The sequence below is a fragment of the Branchiostoma floridae genome, chromosome 4, assembly GCF_000003815.2.
Source record: "Branchiostoma floridae strain S238N-H82 chromosome 4, Bfl_VNyyK, whole genome shotgun sequence".
Lineage (NCBI taxonomy): Eukaryota > Metazoa > Chordata > Leptocardii > Amphioxiformes > Branchiostomatidae > Branchiostoma > Branchiostoma floridae.
The window spans coordinates 16,785,117-16,800,539 of record NC_049982.1 but is presented as its reverse complement, the minus strand read 5'-3'; the positions used below and the strand labels follow the sequence as shown (position 1 = coordinate 16,800,539).

The following is a 15,423-nucleotide window of genomic DNA, read 5'->3' as shown; positions in this document are numbered from 1 at the left end:
ACAAGAAGAAACTGATTTTGTCAGGAACAATTGCGCATATTGCATTGTATGCCAAAATTCCGAGCCCAAGTTGAGTAAAGGAATTCTGAGTTCTCCTCCAGGATGATACGACATGCACGACATTGGATGGTCTCTAGACGAGATGGCTGCTTTAAAGTGAGGTTATACACAGGTTTGCCTTTTAGTGTAATTTATATTAATTCCCCTGTTTTTGGTAACGCCTCAGGGGCGAGCCTAATGGTCTAATATTGTGTGCGAAAAGCTTGACAAAAGGCAAATTACTGGGAGGGAATTGTCCTGCGTTTTCTAGAGAATGTTGGATTTTTTTTTTACTATAATAGCAGAAATTTGCACCGAGGCAGGGGACTGGCGAGGGGAAGGGGAGACCATGTGACGCAGATACAAAATTCAGCACTAGTTTTAGAGTAAAAATGTAATCTAAAGGGATGTACACATTAGCATTCTCGTATTTTTCTGTCCAAGTCTAGGCTTTGTCTTTTTTTGAGTAGGTTTCATTAATGATATACCACCAAAATTGACACTATGGGGGGCCAAGCGACACATTCATATTGACTTAACACAGTTATCTGCTAATCTGAACATGATAACATCAACACCGACTCCGATATCTGTGCGATACGGGTCAAATGATAAGAACAAAACTAATAAGAATCTCGCTAATGTCATTATCTCTACAATATGGATGTGATGATACGGGCGTGCCTTATTCCATCATCACCATAACGATCGCTGTAGATGTGCTTGAGGCAGTACCCGAACTCATTGGTTACTGTGTCTTTGTTAAGCGGGGAAGAACACAGTCAAAGTCAAGACGATGTTAGGAGTGCATTTCCTAGTAACAATCGCGACCATGAGCCTTCCGCCAGGTAAGACCCAAAAATGTATGATCTTGTATGTGTTTTATATCTTTGACCGATATCATTTATGGTTTTACCATGGTCATATATTTATATTGTTGGGCGGGATTTTGGTACACTTAAGCCGAGTTAACCGCTACCTGTTTCCTTATTTGAACTTGAAACGTCTGTACTATCAAACCTTGACCCATCACACAGCTCACTTCAACTATTAATAGACTCTAAATGAAAAAAAAAACGTAATTTGGTTTTTGGTACACTCAAATGGCATTTGAACTGGGTCTGTTAAAAGTACATTTGTAACTTGAGGTGGCGAGCAAGTATCCAATAATTATCCAGGAAGGTCCGACATAATGTCTCACTAGTACTATTACTATGAATTCTCAATTAAGCGTGTTATAACAGGGCAAAGGTCTCGAGGGACTATCTGGAAGTACTTCAAATCCTTTTCTATTCCCCATGAAAATGTTGTTAGTATCACGGTCCACACCTAGTCCTTCAGAAAGTTTCACATTAGCATCTTAATGTAAAATATCAAATTGTAAAGCTTGATGATGATCTTGTGGAGTTAAAAAATGATACATTTCCCAGGACTGGCGCTGCAATGCTACATTTGCACGGAGGTGGCGAGCAGAGACGCCTGCATGCGGAGTAAGCTGGTGGACTGCGGGGCGGACCAGACTGCGTGCATGACTACATACAACAGTGAGTGGGGCGTGGAGGGGTGGAAGTTGTAAAACTGAATGTCTTCACAAAAAAAGTTGTAAACTGAGCGTCTGCACAAAAACGATACGAAACGAAACGTGTTAGGAGAGGAATACATACGAAAAATATTTCATTGACTGAAAATGGTATCGACACATTTTAGATATTAACAAAATCATACATATCACTGGGTTCTGCATCTGAAATTTACACATTAGATTAACTCGAATACTAGTATCTAAATTATACATGTGAGTAAGAGCACGATGTCCCCTGTCGCCTGACCCAGCAAGCAAGGGCAGGTACCGATCGATGCCTTACGGAAGAAAACCACACCTTTGTCATGACTAGTTGAATGTACCGTGGCCGATGTGTTTTACAGAAACAAAAGTAAGTGTGTTGCACAGAAAGATGTAAGTGTGTTTTGCAAAAAAGTAAGTGTCTTGAGCAGAAAAGTAAGTGTCTTGAGCAGAAAAATAGGTGTGTTGCACATTGTTTCTATCGGCCACGGTATGAATGGTTATTCCAAAACGTGCTTCATCTCAAAAATTTCAAATGATATTTTCTACCAGTCCACTGTATATTTTACTCATCTGTCATTTCCATCCTTGTAACGACAGAAAACATCGCCGGAGAGTTCTGGGATAACGCCTGCATCACTCAGACCAAATGTGACAGGTTTGTCCAGACGTACGCCGACCACTGCCCCAAACATGACGAGTCCATCTGTGTGACCTGCTGCAACACGACCGGCTGTATGGGCCAGGCTGGCCGCGGTGAGGCGGGCACGGTCAAGGCCAGCACATGGGGAGCGATGGGAACTTTGGTGACGACAGCAGTCCTTGCCGTTTTGAACCATTTTTAGTATTCACAGTTACATATTTTCCAGCTATTTCATTTTCCTTCGTTGTGTTAAATCAAAGTAGTGCAAGGCTCTGCACTTATATTAAGAAGTTTATTTGCAAGTTCGTGCCCGAGGGCTAATTGCAAGTACATGGTATAAACATAGTAGATATACAAGTGACAATGGACAGTTATGAACAATATTCTACTGTAATACTAGAGTTGGCTATTTCTAAACAGGTTGGGTTTGACTTCTTTTTTGGAAGCAGAGGGAGACGAAAAGCCCCACCTATTCTAAGCTTAGTGGGTTCTGCGATTTCAAGAGAAAAGTGGCTTTCTGTTCGTCTGTCAATGTTGGGAAGTTCGGATAAGTCTTTGTGGCTTCTCTAAACAGGGTGATTCTTTCGGTTTCGTTGAATGAAGATTTGGAAATAAAATGTGCTATTACAATCTTGACGATTTATAATAGAAACTGTCTCTTGTATTTCTTTGTTATTTTGCATTGCGCTGTTATTTTTGAACCTGTCTGGACGTTTTGAAGATTATTATAACGACCACAAACATTCCGGATGAGGCCTTACTTAGAGAATCAGCTGTCCTTATGTTAAATGTTATCAACGTATTCTCGTCGCCAGCACCAGGGAATAGTCAAAATGCAACTAGCTACTATGTAGCATATAACGTTAGACATTATACGTGTGACTGTAACATGTTATGTTCTAACTATCTTATCTCGAAGCTAGAAATGTCCATTGACAATGGCTTTCATTGCATGAGTATGCCCATGGGCTAAATAAATTGATAAGTTAAGTTAGATATCGAGACAATGATAAGAAAACTATGCTACCCCGTATCTACATTGTATATCTATAATCTACATATAATTCTCCCCTCATTCTAAAGCACGCAAATAAATTTTACTTTACTTTTAATGGCAGCTTTGCCTTGACATTGTGCCCATAGCATGGAGTGTAGACTTGAGTGGTACATAGAAAATGAAATCCTGTTCACTGACCATGTTCTTGATATGGACAATGTCAATAAAGGTCCATTCTCTGGAGAGTTCGTGCACCTGTATGGATTCTTATACATTTAGAAGAGTGAGATTTACGAACTGACCTGTAACCACACTTGATACATATGTTAGCCTCTACCAGGCTCCGCGGATCGGTGGTCTAATTGTAGAGATTGGACAAATAAAGTCTATGGTACACTAGGGGAGTCAGCCGGCCAGAAGAGTACGTTTCCTCACCAACTGACCCCCGCCCCCTCCCCCTCCCCGTAAATTAACGTTAAAGTTATAGGGGTTTTCACCAGTATGTCTTGCTAGATGTTTGTTCAAGGAATAATTCTGCGCTACAGAATAGTTATTCGATAAAGCTCCTTGGTTATTCTAACATTTGTACTGCTCAGACGAACCGTTTGAAATGAGACATTTCACTCCTCAAATTCTCAATAGGTTGTGACTCAAACATATATCGACAGAGGTCGCTGAGACAGCTATCTGGGGAGGGTCGGAGGTCATCTATCAGCTGTGACACATTTGCGGCATCGACATGCAACATGCTGAGCTGTGTTGGTTCGTGTATGAATAAATGGCTCCTAAAGAAAGCCATGATATTTCGATACTATGAATTCAACAGACTGTGAGGTAAAGATTGCTAGCATTCGTAAAGATATTAGCGTAAGAAAACTCACTTGCCTGTCCCAAAGTATATCAAGTACTCAAATATGCCCTCATCATTGATACCCTTAATTTTCTTCCGTTACATAGATAGATATATCTATGTTACCCTTGACCTTTTCCCTCTGTAAAGTGCAAAGGGATGTCCCCGGGAGCAGCTGTAGAGCCCCTGTCCCGGCTGAGCCGGGTGTTTGCAGTTCACAAGCCTGTGGGATGGACATCTGCAGATGTGGTCAGGAAAATCCGGGCTGTTCTATGTACAGGTGAGGTATGCTCAACTGTAAACACACACACACACACACACACACACACACACAAACAACAACACACATACTGACTTACCTGTAGCTATAGCTATGTTCCTCACCAAAAGAAAGCAGAATAGGTTTTACACAATATCATTTCTCTGACTAGCCTGGCCGGCCAATGTCTGACCAACTGACAACTCATAGCCAGAGAAAACCACATACTCTGTAGAATCTAAGATTGTGTGGTTGCTTGCAAGATACTACATCATTACCAACCCCAACCATATAAAAAGATAGCCTTACATATATTTCAATGATTGTCAGATTTTCCTGTTTAACAGAGATGAGGAGTAGAGGTGCCCAGGTGAAACTTCGCTCCATCAAACTCGGCCATGGAGGCACGCTGGACTGCAGGGCAGCTGGGGTTTTAGGTCAGTAAGTACTGTCTGTACTGTTCTGTAAAGACATTCATATTTGTGATGGTTTTATTTTGTGGTTGGAGGGAAAGCAGTTTTACACATTGTTTTGAATTTGCAGTTTAAACAATTCTGCAGTACATTAGACTATAGTTTTATGTTGGAAACATTTGTCCACAATTTGCTGTGTAAAGGTGAGCTTGAATGTAAAACCACCACATACACATGTAAGTGAAAGAATATAGCATCAACTCTCATACTGGGTGCAACAATACTAATGGAATTACTAGAGTTGGTGTTGCAGTATTCATTTTTTCTGCTGGTGACCTCATATGTCACATTTTTAAATGACCTTTTCTTAAACTTTTGTATTAAGAAACTGTGAGAGAAGGAAGACTAGATTATATAAGCCATTTTAAATGTCTTGTCATTCATTTTCAATTTGGCAGTTCTAGGTCTGGGTAAAGGAACAAAGCAGCTTCATAACCTTCTCAACACAACACAAAAGGTTTGATTTTACTTTACATCTCATATGGTGCAACTAGCAAAGGTTAGGGATGACCTTTTTTTTCACTATTGTCAGGATGTTCCTGCAAATACCGGTAAGCATATTTTGCAATGTTGACAAGCTGTTCCTGTAATACAAATTTTGGCACTGTTGACAGGGTGTTCCTTTAGTAATCTTGTGAAAAATTAACTTGATGTAAAAAATACTAACCAACTTATTCTTGACCAAAAATGATTAATTAGTATAATAAAAATGGTTGTTGTGGCTGGGAATTGAACAACTGTTTTCTGTCCTACAGAGATATATAGCAGAGGGACTGCTAGGGAAGGCCACAGATACCTATGATACTGGTGGAGAGATCACAGAGGAGAAACATTTTGGTATGTTTTAGAGCCATTAAAATTAACTAGGAACATGGGGAGACCTTTTAGTTTTAGACTTGCCAATTGGGGTTGGTGAAATTCATTGTTACTGAGGCTAGATCTAGACTCAAATGCCATTGCACTGACACCCAATAAATAGTACAGTGTTATGCTTTTTGAACTCACGGAAGACTTGAATGTTTTGTTCTGTATGTTGTTTTGTTGACACCACAGATCACATCACAGAAGACACCTTCAGGCAGACCATGGACACTTTCAGAGGAGAACAAATGCAGGTGGCTCCCATGTAAGCACTATACTTTGTACAATGTATATCTGTTTGCAAAGAAACTGACACGTTCATTTTGGCAATGTATCAACTTTTGCTGTTCAGGACCAATGGTGTTAATTGATAATCTTTATTGGAAGAAGCTATTAAACACATCAAAAAGTATGTCACCAGTAGTGTATTCTAACAAGGCAAGGTTTTCTGTATTCAAATTTCAAACAATTTCAAGAAGAAAGGTCCTGAGGGATGATGAAATGTTTCTGCAGCTACTCAGCGCTGAAGGTTGGGGGTGAGCGGATGTCTGATCGGGTGAGGAGAGGGGAGACAGTGGAACCCAAGCCTCCACGTCCTGTGGTTGTCCACTCTCTGGAACTCCTCAGTTTCAACCCCCCTCATTTCCAACTTGGTAAGGTGGAGTATAGCACAAGTAGCACAGCACAAGCAGTTTGGTTAGAATTTTCTGTACTTATTACAGCTTATGCTTTACTGTAACTTGTGTGCACCTTGGACTGTTTGTGGCAGGCGTTGGTCAATAATGGCATATCTGTTACAGCGGTGACCTGTGGTGCAGGCTTCTATGTGAGATCCCTTGTTCATGACCTGGGGCATGGTCAGTATTATAACCCATATCTAGTACTAGTAGTAGTCAACTTTCAGTACTGGTCTTTTCAATAACGTAAAAAAATCTTCATTGGTGTGTCTTACAGACTGTTCAGAATTGATTAGGAAGATTCAGTTACAAGTTAACACTGTAACGATATAAATCATGAGAACTTGCCCAATGTGAGGGAAATATATACCTTTACTTTCTTGCACAACATTTGAAAAAATAGCAGTATCACTTGATAAAACTCATGACATTCTGTTGCATCCATTAGTGTATGTATCACATGTACCATCAATTAATACCTCGACATTCGTTGTGTCCAGTAACGTTTCATGTCTTTTTGCTTGGTTTTAATTGATATTCTTTTTCCCTCCCTTAATTTAAGCTGTTGACAGCTGTGCCCACATGACATCACTGTGTAGAGTACAGCAGGGACTATTCACACTGCAGCAGGCACTACCACTGGAGAGGTGGACACTACCAGACATAGAGGCAGCTGTCCACATTTGACACACACGGGCTGGGCAGACACTGCCAACACCACTAGGCACAGGACAGTACTGTAAAGGTGCCAGTGGGATGTTGTTGGTTATCTGGCCACTGTATTTTTGGAATATCAATTATATATCACAAAGAGGGCCTTCATCAGCATTTTCCCATGTTTTACACACTCTGCATTGGCACATATATAGTGGTCATTTGGCACAGAACCTCCCATATACAATATTGAGATAAGTATATACATGTACTTACTACTGTGGACCGATCCAAATGTATCAGTGTTGAGCTTGGACCACTCTTTTATTATCTACATTTCAGGAGGCTGAAAGTAACCAACTTGATGTAAGGGTGGACAGAGTACATTTACTTGTATTCCATGTTATTCCCCTGTATGAGGGATTATCAATATATTGAAAGCTGTATTCGCAAAATGCTGTAGGAAATGTCTTACATTACTCCTCCACTTGTACGAAATCATTCCATGGGCCACACCATACATTAGTTACTTTTCTCTGCTTGAAGAACTCCACTGCGCGAGGAACCTCACACCTCTCTGTCTGTCCATTGCCTAACTGACCATAAGCACCTGTGTTGAGGGAGAGAAGGGAGTTGTCATAGAGCACAAATCATTTTATTAAAAGAACTGACCAAAGTTTGTGTATAAAACTGAAAGAGATAACCAGAATATTAAAAAAGAGAACTTGCCCCATCCCCATGTCAAGAGCTGGCCATCCCCTGCACAGGAGAGAAAGAGAGAGGTTACATATAATCCATTCAAATAAAAATGAGCTGTACTAATAAACTGGAAACAACTTGATATATAGTGTTTAGATTGCCATACATTTAATACTACTTTAATCTACATCTTTGTACAGTATTTATCCATTTCTTCATTTATAATTGATGTTGATAAACATTCCTTCACTACACTTACTAGTGAGAACTGCTGTATGTCTGGACCCACAGCTGACCTTTGATACCTCCTGACCCGCTGGCATGTCCACTATGGTAGGAGTGGCCTGTACCAGCACCTCTGCTACATTGTCACCGCCTTGCTGGCCCATTTCACTGATGGAAGGTTTGTGGTCTGAGGGTCCAGTCTTGTGTTTGGATGTGGGTAATCCTAACTGTCCCGCCTCATTCCAGCCCCAGACATACAGGTCTCCAAAAGCTGAACAGGGAAAAGATTGTATGGGAAAATTAACATACAAATGTAGATTCTATGTTTTGGAGACAGGTTTGTCATATTGTATACAATCAATGATTCACCGAGTGGTTGCTATACCTGAATGCTACTTTCAGTCATTTCCTGGCATCATTTGCCTCCTTGAATAGTTTGTTATCCATCTAGAGTATAGGAGTAGATGCAAGTCTTTGAAATGGTGCCATCAAAGTAGAGTTTGTCGGTAAGAACAGCTAATGATGCAAATAAGTGAAATCTGTTATATATTTAAACTGACGAATTTGAATTTTCGGTTTTGACAGAGAGCTATTGCTTGGATAAATACCTTTTGTTAGGCTATCACGTTCCAATGAAAGAACCACAGACATGTACATGTAATGTTACATGTGTCAAAATGAAGGTGAACCTAACCTACCACTGACAGAGACAGAATGCCAGCCCCCAGCAGCTATGGTCACCATGGTAACCCCTTCCAATGCCTCTATGACCTGTGGAGTGTTGGAGGCTTCAGTTGTTCCATGACCCAGCTGTCCTCGGCTAACAAAAGGGGGAGTAACAAAAGTTATGAAAGGATGAATAAATTTTGTAATCGGTTTCAAGTGAGGGCTTAACTTTTGAAGCCACACCCCATTGCAATTGGAAGCTAACAAGAACAAAGATTCCTCTCCACGACACACAGTCCACCTTTCACTCACATTGCAAATTAGTTTTACCTGCCATTCCCCCAACTGAACACCCTCCCACTGAGAGTTAGTGCTAGGGAATGTTCCTTGCCACAGCAGACAGCCTTAACCTTCTCGCCCAGGTACACAGGCAGGGGGGTAGGGTTGGTAGACTGCACATCCCCCAGCATGGTGATGTCACCAGTATCTGTTCAATGCAGAATAAGATAATATGCCAATTGTGTTTAAAAACTTGCCTGATACTGATGCCTTACAATCAGGTTCAGAAGAGAATGAGTAAAGATTTGTCTGACAGGTTACACATATCTCACACTTGTTATCAAATCTAGCTGATCATGTGAAAATGGTCCTTTAGTCTACATTTTTACTCCTATTACCTGTCAGTGCCAGTATGGTGCTCTCCCTACAAACCACATCAGTGAACTTGACTCCATCTGGACCATTCCATCTGCCCTGCTGCAGTCCTGTACAGGGGTCCACCTGCACACACTCGCCCCCCTCCCGCACCACCACCAGGCTGTCAGCTATCCAAGCTGAACTCCTGACAGCATCAGTCTCAAACTTTCTGCACTGGTGGGACTCAGCGTTTAAAAACCCTTGGGTCGCGATGATTGTTTTGCCTGCAGAAGCTGGTATACCGGTAAGATGAAATGTTAGAGCATTATCACATCAACACATCAGACTATCATGATCTCCAAGAGAAGGAGCAACATTCATGTAAACGTGAAGTTATTACAATTTTTAATTACTGTAAATGCAGAAATGTTCGCGGTGGATTTATTTTCGCGGTTTTCGCGTTGGCCATTTCACCGCGAATTTAAAACCAGCGCGAACATTATTCCAGGGCATTAAGATACTACAGTGCATGGTGCCACTGCGAAATTAAAACCACCGCCAAAAGTCCTTTTCCCCGCTACCGCGAAATTAAATCCCCGCGAACTTAAATGCATTTACAGTATCATGAAAGCTAGTGTGTTGGAAGCTAGCTTTGTGGATAGTTGAACTTTGTTCCAACACATAGTGCAATACTTTTGAGCTGCTTCCATGTTAACATAACAAGGAGATGACCAATCAGCCATGTCACGTGACCATACAGACAGGTGATTCTAGCAATTTGATCGGTCAAAAGTGCTTAAGGACCTTTATATCACACACCATCCCTGTTTGGATGGCTGCTGTACCCTAGTTTCATTGTCAATGTGAACATGACTATGCATAACATAGCTTGAAGTGCTTACACAAGTGTAATACAACCTTGCTACCATGGACTTACCTACAAAGATGGCAGCTGAACTCCATGAAGCAGTAACCATAGCAACCGCATCATCATCATCTGGCTCAGTAACCTCCAGCTCCACAGGATGGACCAGGGAATTATCTTGTCTGTCGGGTCTCAGCTGGCCAAAACCATTATAACCAAAAACATACAACTTTCCCATCCTCCAACATTGACCTAAATCATCACTGAAACAAGGGGGTAGTGGTATGACCTCCTTGCTTTTTTTACTTTACTCTGAATATCATTTTGCCAAAACAGGACATCAGGTAACGTTACTTACTTTTATATGACTCTGAGTAACGTTACTACAATGTTAGATCGAAAAGTGAAGAACGTTAGATCGAAAAGTGAACTTAACAACATGTTCATAAACAGAAATGGCTCAGACCTATCTTTCTACCATACTTTAATATATCTACAGTCACTGTGCCTACAAACAGCAACCACCAGGAGACCAAATGAACTCTTCCAAAAAGCCAAAGGTTACTGAGCATGCGAACTACACACAGTGGGGTATTTTTGTTACGACGTGTTCTATTGGCTAGATGGTCGAAAGCCAATAATATTGACCAATCAGAGATCATGTTTTAGACGACGTTTATAAAGAGTAACAGACGTCAAGATGGTGCTGGAAAGTACTATGATATGGTGAGTTTTGAGTCAATTTTCTTGCTATTTTGGTCGTGAGAATGATAATTTGTTTCACAGAAACATTTTATAGAAGATAAGGTACGCTAAAGTGTGTAGATTTCGTACTTTTCTGTTATATCCGAGCCGTAGTGATAGTGTAAATTTGACGATGTATGGCGATGACAAAGCAGACTTCCGAAATCAGCCCCCCACCCCACAGGCAAACAAACAATTTGGTCAACGTTAGACGTTAGAACCCTTGAATCCCATACACTTTCTCCCCTGTAAAATTAATGTTTGCGCTGTGCTCCGGTAGGCATTTCAAACAACACTTGTCCGCTCAGTTTTGTCAAAATTCTGTCGATACTTTGATGTTTCGGCCCTTCAAAAAATTATAACCCCCAAACTTACCACCGCGTGCACACTGCACTTTACCTGAACTGCAGAGTCTCCCAGCGCCTCTGCCTTGCATAATTTGATGCCTGCCCTACCTTGAAAGACTTGAAAAGTAAAAGCTTTACTATCCAAGGTTGCAATTAAAACATCTAGTCTATTAGTTATTCAGGTAGTTTGATTGACTTTGTGTATTTTTTCAACAATTCAGTGTGGACAACAGTGAGTACATGAGAAATGGAGACTTCATACCAACTCGGATCCAGGCACTTGTGGATGCTGTCAACATGGTGTGTCACAGCAAGTCCCGCTCCAACCCTGAGAACAACGTGGGGCTCATGACTATGTCTGGCAGGTAAAGTAGTGTGACTGTGTGGCGCAATCAGCAGCACGTTTGACTCCAGAAGGTCATGAGTTCGAACCCCGCCGTGTTACCGATCTTGTGCCCTTAGGAAAGGCACTTTACACGACTTTCCTCACTCCACTCAAGTGAAAAATGACTATATAGACTACAAAGGTCTTCAGCAAGTTGAATTTGGTAGCCTTGAAACAAAAGAAAAAAAAGAAGTAGAAATTAAGTAGAAGTAGAAATTCAGTTTACTGTAGTGTGTAAGTAAGCAAGCATAAATGTGGATCAGGATGGAAGGAGGGGTGTTGAATCAAAAGGGAAAAAAATTATACCAGCGTTACGTGCATTCGAAAGAAGTTGGAGTGTATACACGCATTATGAATATCAAATAGCACTGTGGCAACGTAGATTGGAAGTCATTTGGTTATAAAGAAATGGACTTAAAGAAATGATGTGCTCAGTTAATGATTCACCATATATTAAGGTCTATCTTTTGATTAAGACTTTCCCTTTTTGTTAGATGTGAGGTCTTGGTCACACTGACCAGTGATGTCGGGAAGATCTTGACCAAGATGCACGCTGTTCAGCCCAAGGGAAACATTCATCTCATGACGGGGATCAGAGTGGCCCATGTAAGTACGCTCTGAAAGTCTCTGATGATGAGCTTTTCTACTTACATATCTAGCAGTCTCTGCGTACCAAAAGAACAGTTGGTTGTCCTTATCATAACATACTGAGACTGGGACATGCTTCGTCATAGAGGACCTGATGCTAGGAAGACTGACAAAATGCATTTGAGTAGTAACTTCATTAATCATTCACCTGTAGAAGAAGAACGGTGACGATGATGACTAGGGATCGAAATACTTTTTTTTTGCTCGAGTAAAATTGCAAGTTGGCAAAAATTTTACGTGCAATTAGAAAAATTTACATGCAAAACACAACTAGGCGGCGATGGCGACGAGGATCGCTAGCTTGAACCGGCGAAGTTTGATTACATCTAGTGAAGCTATACCGGAGAAAATGACCGCGAAAACAAGGAAGGAAAAAGACAGACGTCCATATGTCGTTCTGTCTAAGGATAGGGTGTCTAATTCCTGAGAGTATTTTTTAAGGCCAGGTATTTTCAACATTCAAGATTGCAAGTTCAGAATGTTTTTACGTGCAAATCTCGTTAATTATGTGCAAATTGCAAGTTAAGTATGTGTATTTCGAACCCTGATGATGATGTCCAGCTTTAACCTGTTCCTGGCAATTAAGTGATGATTTTAAAGAAAGTCTTTTTTTCTTAGATAACAGTTCATGGGTACTTTCTTTAGACAGGATAGCTGGCTGTTAACACCTATAATGGTTGCAATGCTTACCCCATTGTTCCATCCCTTCAGCTTGCTCTAAAGCACAGACAAGGGAAGAACCACAAGATGCGGATCGTGGTGTTCATCGGCAGCCCCATAGAAACAGATGACAAGGAATTAGTAAAGCAGGCCAAGAGGCTGAAGAAGGAGAAGGTTTCTGTAGATATTATCAGCTTTGGAGAAGAGGTGAGTTGGCCCTCTTTTACCATTATTTTTCATTTTTGTTATGAAATGTGAATTCTTGAGAATTGTATATGACATCCAATACATGTACTTGGAACATTTTGTTCATTACAGGAAACTAACAATGAGAAGCTGACGTCCTTTATCAACACCCTGAATGGTAAGGAGGGCACCAGCTCCCACCTGGTGACAGTACCACCCGGCCCCTCTCTGTCCGACGCCCTGCTCAGCTCACCTGTCATAGCTGGGGAGGGAGGTGCAGCCATGGGCTCGCTGGGATCGGAAGGAAACTTTGACTTTGGAGTGGATGCAAATGCTGATCCTGAGTTAGCTTTGGTAGGTTGTTATGTCCTTTTCCAGGTTAAGACTTTTGACTGGAGTGTGCATTTAGATTTGCAAGAATTGTATATGTGTGTTGGGCGGGATCATTGCATTGACATTGTGTTTGAGAATTCCACATTATTCTTAGGCTTCTACTGTTTATGAGACATAAAGAACTAGAACTAGAAGTGAAGCGAAGCATTTTGTCACCTCCTCCACTGTTAGGTGGCCACTGCTTATTCTCTCTCCTGAGTTGAAACAGACATATATATGTTGTATATGTGTACATTTCTTGATATTGCTATTTTGATCACAAGGCCCTGCGAGTGTCCATGGAAGAGCAGCGTGCTCGGCAGGAGGAGGAGGCTCGGAAAGCGACCAGCGAGTCTACGACTGAGACCGGTGTGACGCCTGCCTCCACAGTTACAGAGGGGGATAGTGAGGAGGCCATGTTGGAACGTGCCCTGGCAATGTCCATGGAGCGTGGTGAGATGGCAGAGGACACACCCATGCCAACGGTGGACTTTGACAACATGACAGAAGAGGAACAGATTGCCTATGCCATGCAGATGTCACTTCAAAGTGTGCAAACGCCAGGTATGACTTTTGCCTCATCACATGACATTTTTCAATTTTATTGCTCACATGTTCATGTTCTTAATACAATTGTATACAGTATATTTTCATAGAATACCATTTAAAGGATGTATTGATAGTGAGCGTTTTGATTTCTTTTGTACCTGAATTTTGTATCGTTGGTGGAAGTTGTTTTTCAAAGTCACTTTTCAAATCGTGACATAATCCCTAAACCACAGAGCTATCAAATCTGGCCAACCCTCCCAGTGAGGCTGAGACCGACACCCCAGTTGCCATGGAGACAGAATCAGCATCAGCTCAGGTAAGATTCTTTGCTTGGTTCTTTGTTGCACATCTTTCAGTATATGAAATAACAGCTGACTCTACTGGGTATGCTGGGATGCTTGGAATACTGTGCACTAAATTGATTCATGAGAGATGCAATAATATTGTTATGATACCTACAAGAAATCCTCATCTTCAAGAGACATATTGGCCTGTTGTCTTCTACCCTTTTTTCTGCTGGCTGATGCACATTGACTTTGTTTTTGATCAACCATTCCAGGCAGAGGAAGAGGATGACTATGATGATGTGATGAGAGACCCCGCCTTCCTCCAGTCTGTACTGGAGAACTTACCCGGAGTCGACCCCAACTCTGAAGCCATCCGCACAGCAGTGGACTCACTCCGACAGCAGGCCAAGGATGATGACAAGAAGGATGACAAAGACAAGAAGGGGAAGAAGTGATTCCTCATAGGCTAGGATTTAGTTTTGGATGTAGAATTTCCTCAAGCAGATTTTGTAGTAGACACTCCTTGCACATTCATGATGGTCAAGTAACTTTCAGGTAGTTCCGATCCTACCTTTTCATGGTTGGTGCTTGTAGTCAGAGAAAAAGTTTCTTTAGACTCAATTTCCAAGGATTGACACAAGGGTATTTTTTGGTTCAATGACAATGACAATAAGAGTAACATTGCCATTATGGTGAACAGCTGATAACACACAAGCATTGCTGCATAATGAAACATAACAAGATTCTATTATGGAAATACATTTCATATTCATATTTCTCAGTTGAAGAGTGGTAAGGATTGTTATTTCATCCTACAAACATTTCATGTACTTGCCAAGTAACAGTATGTTACATATTAAATACGTGATTGATAGAAATACACATTAAAAACTAAGATTCAAGTATATTGCTTACACTGTTTGTGTTTTCAACTGGGTATATGAGATGCTCTTTCAGCAGACAATTATAAAGATGACATGAGAGAAAACCTTTTCTTCACTGTCTTTATTTTACACAAAGCAGATATGTATGTTTCGCTAATGACTCTCTATCGCTGACTGTTACCATTCATGGCATGAATGATATAGAAGATTCTTTGTACACTTGCAACCAAGTAGTTTGTTAAAGACCAATGTT

The 15,423-nt window shown here is 41.0% G+C and overlaps 4 protein-coding genes across 7 annotated transcripts; 3 read left to right on the top strand and 1 right to left on the bottom strand.

Moving 5' to 3' along the window:
- Positions 1-729: 729 nt before the first annotated feature.
- LOC118414910 (ly6/PLAUR domain-containing protein 1-like) lies at positions 730-2,574 on the top strand. Its single transcript, XM_035819206.1, has 3 exons — positions 730-887; positions 1,470-1,583; positions 2,204-2,574. The coding sequence occupies exons 1-3, from the start codon at positions 836-838 to the stop codon at positions 2,446-2,448; spliced, it is 411 nt and encodes a 136-aa protein (XP_035675099.1). The 5' UTR covers positions 730-835; the 3' UTR covers positions 2,449-2,574.
- Positions 2,575-4,216: 1,642 nt separating this feature from the next.
- Positions 4,217-7,858, top strand: LOC118414978 (probable tRNA pseudouridine synthase 1). 2 transcript variants are annotated; one of them, XM_035819346.1, is made up of 8 exons: positions 4,217-4,373; positions 4,700-4,789; positions 5,224-5,282; positions 5,581-5,662; positions 5,879-5,951; positions 6,200-6,382; positions 6,487-6,543; positions 6,926-7,858. In XM_035819346.1, exons 1-7 carry the CDS (start codon positions 4,253-4,255, stop codon positions 6,530-6,532), a joined length of 654 nt encoding a protein of 217 aa, XP_035675239.1. In that variant the 5' UTR covers positions 4,217-4,252; the 3' UTR covers positions 6,533-6,543; positions 6,926-7,858. The 2 variants fall into 2 exon arrangements, with proteins under 2 accessions (XP_035675239.1, XP_035675238.1); XM_035819345.1 differs by having other exon boundaries at positions 4,219-4,373; positions 6,200-6,339.
- LOC118414977 (RCC1 domain-containing protein 1-like) lies at positions 6,718-10,572 on the bottom strand. Of its 3 annotated transcripts, none has more exons than XM_035819344.1 (7): positions 10,181-10,572; positions 9,285-9,536; positions 8,938-9,094; positions 8,640-8,761; positions 8,013-8,212; positions 7,747-7,776; positions 6,718-7,627 (listed from the first exon to the last, which is right to left on the bottom strand). In XM_035819344.1, exons 1-6 carry the CDS (start codon positions 10,344-10,346, stop codon positions 7,759-7,761), a joined length of 915 nt encoding a protein of 304 aa, XP_035675237.1. In that variant the 5' UTR covers positions 10,347-10,572; the 3' UTR covers positions 6,718-7,627; positions 7,747-7,758. The 3 variants fall into 3 exon arrangements, with proteins under 3 accessions (XP_035675237.1, XP_035675235.1, XP_035675236.1); XM_035819342.1 differs by having other exon boundaries at positions 7,976-8,212; positions 10,181-10,504; XM_035819343.1 differs by having other exon boundaries at positions 6,718-7,776.
- A 91-nt stretch (positions 10,573-10,663) lies between these two features.
- LOC118414976 (26S proteasome non-ATPase regulatory subunit 4-like) lies at positions 10,664-15,274 on the top strand. The gene is made up of 8 exons (XM_035819341.1): positions 10,664-10,834; positions 11,421-11,564; positions 12,079-12,190; positions 12,944-13,099; positions 13,211-13,432; positions 13,735-14,014; positions 14,233-14,315; positions 14,559-15,274. Exons 1-8 carry the CDS (start codon positions 10,809-10,811, stop codon positions 14,739-14,741), a joined length of 1,206 nt encoding a protein of 401 aa, XP_035675234.1. The 5' UTR covers positions 10,664-10,808; the 3' UTR covers positions 14,742-15,274.
- Positions 15,275-15,423: the final 149 nt, after the last annotated feature.

Coding starts and splice junctions, on each gene's coding strand:
- LOC118414910 (XM_035819206.1), top strand. CDS start 836: ATGTTAGGAGTGCATTTCCTAGTAACAATCGCGACCATGAGCCTTCCG. Junction 888..1,469: donor GACCATGAGCCTTCCGCCAG/GTAAGACCCAAA, acceptor TACATTTCCCAG/GACTGGCGCTGCAATGCTAC. Junction 1,584..2,203: donor GTGCATGACTACATACAACA/GTGAGTGGGGCG, acceptor TTGTAACGACAG/AAAACATCGCCGGAGAGTTC.
- LOC118414976 (XM_035819341.1), top strand. CDS start 10,809: ATGGTGCTGGAAAGTACTATGATATG. Junction 13,433..13,734: donor CTGATCCTGAGTTAGCTTTG/GTAGGTTGTTAT, acceptor TTTGATCACAAG/GCCCTGCGAGTGTCCATGGA. Junction 14,015..14,232: donor TCAAAGTGTGCAAACGCCAG/GTATGACTTTTG, acceptor CCTAAACCACAG/AGCTATCAAATCTGGCCAAC.
- LOC118414977 (XM_035819342.1), bottom strand. CDS start 10,346: ATGGGAAAGTTGTATGTTTTTGGTTATAATGGTTTTGGCCAGCTGAGA. Junction 9,537..10,180: donor TTCAGCTGCCATCTTTGTAG/GTAAGTCCATGG, acceptor CCGGTATACCAG/CTTCTGCAGGCAAAACAATC. Junction 8,213..8,639: donor GCATTCTGTCTCTGTCAGTG/GTAGGTTAGGTT, acceptor TTCCCTGTTCAG/CTTTTGGAGACCTGTATGTC.
- LOC118414978 (XM_035819345.1), top strand. CDS start 4,253: ATGTCCCCGGGAGCAGCTGTAGAGCCCCTGTCCCGGCTGAGCCGGGTG. Junction 5,283..5,580: donor TTCTCAACACAACACAAAAG/GTTTGATTTTAC, acceptor TCTGTCCTACAG/AGATATATAGCAGAGGGACT. Junction 6,340..6,486: donor CCCCCCTCATTTCCAACTTG/GTAAGGTGGAGT, acceptor TATCTGTTACAG/CGGTGACCTGTGGTGCAGGC.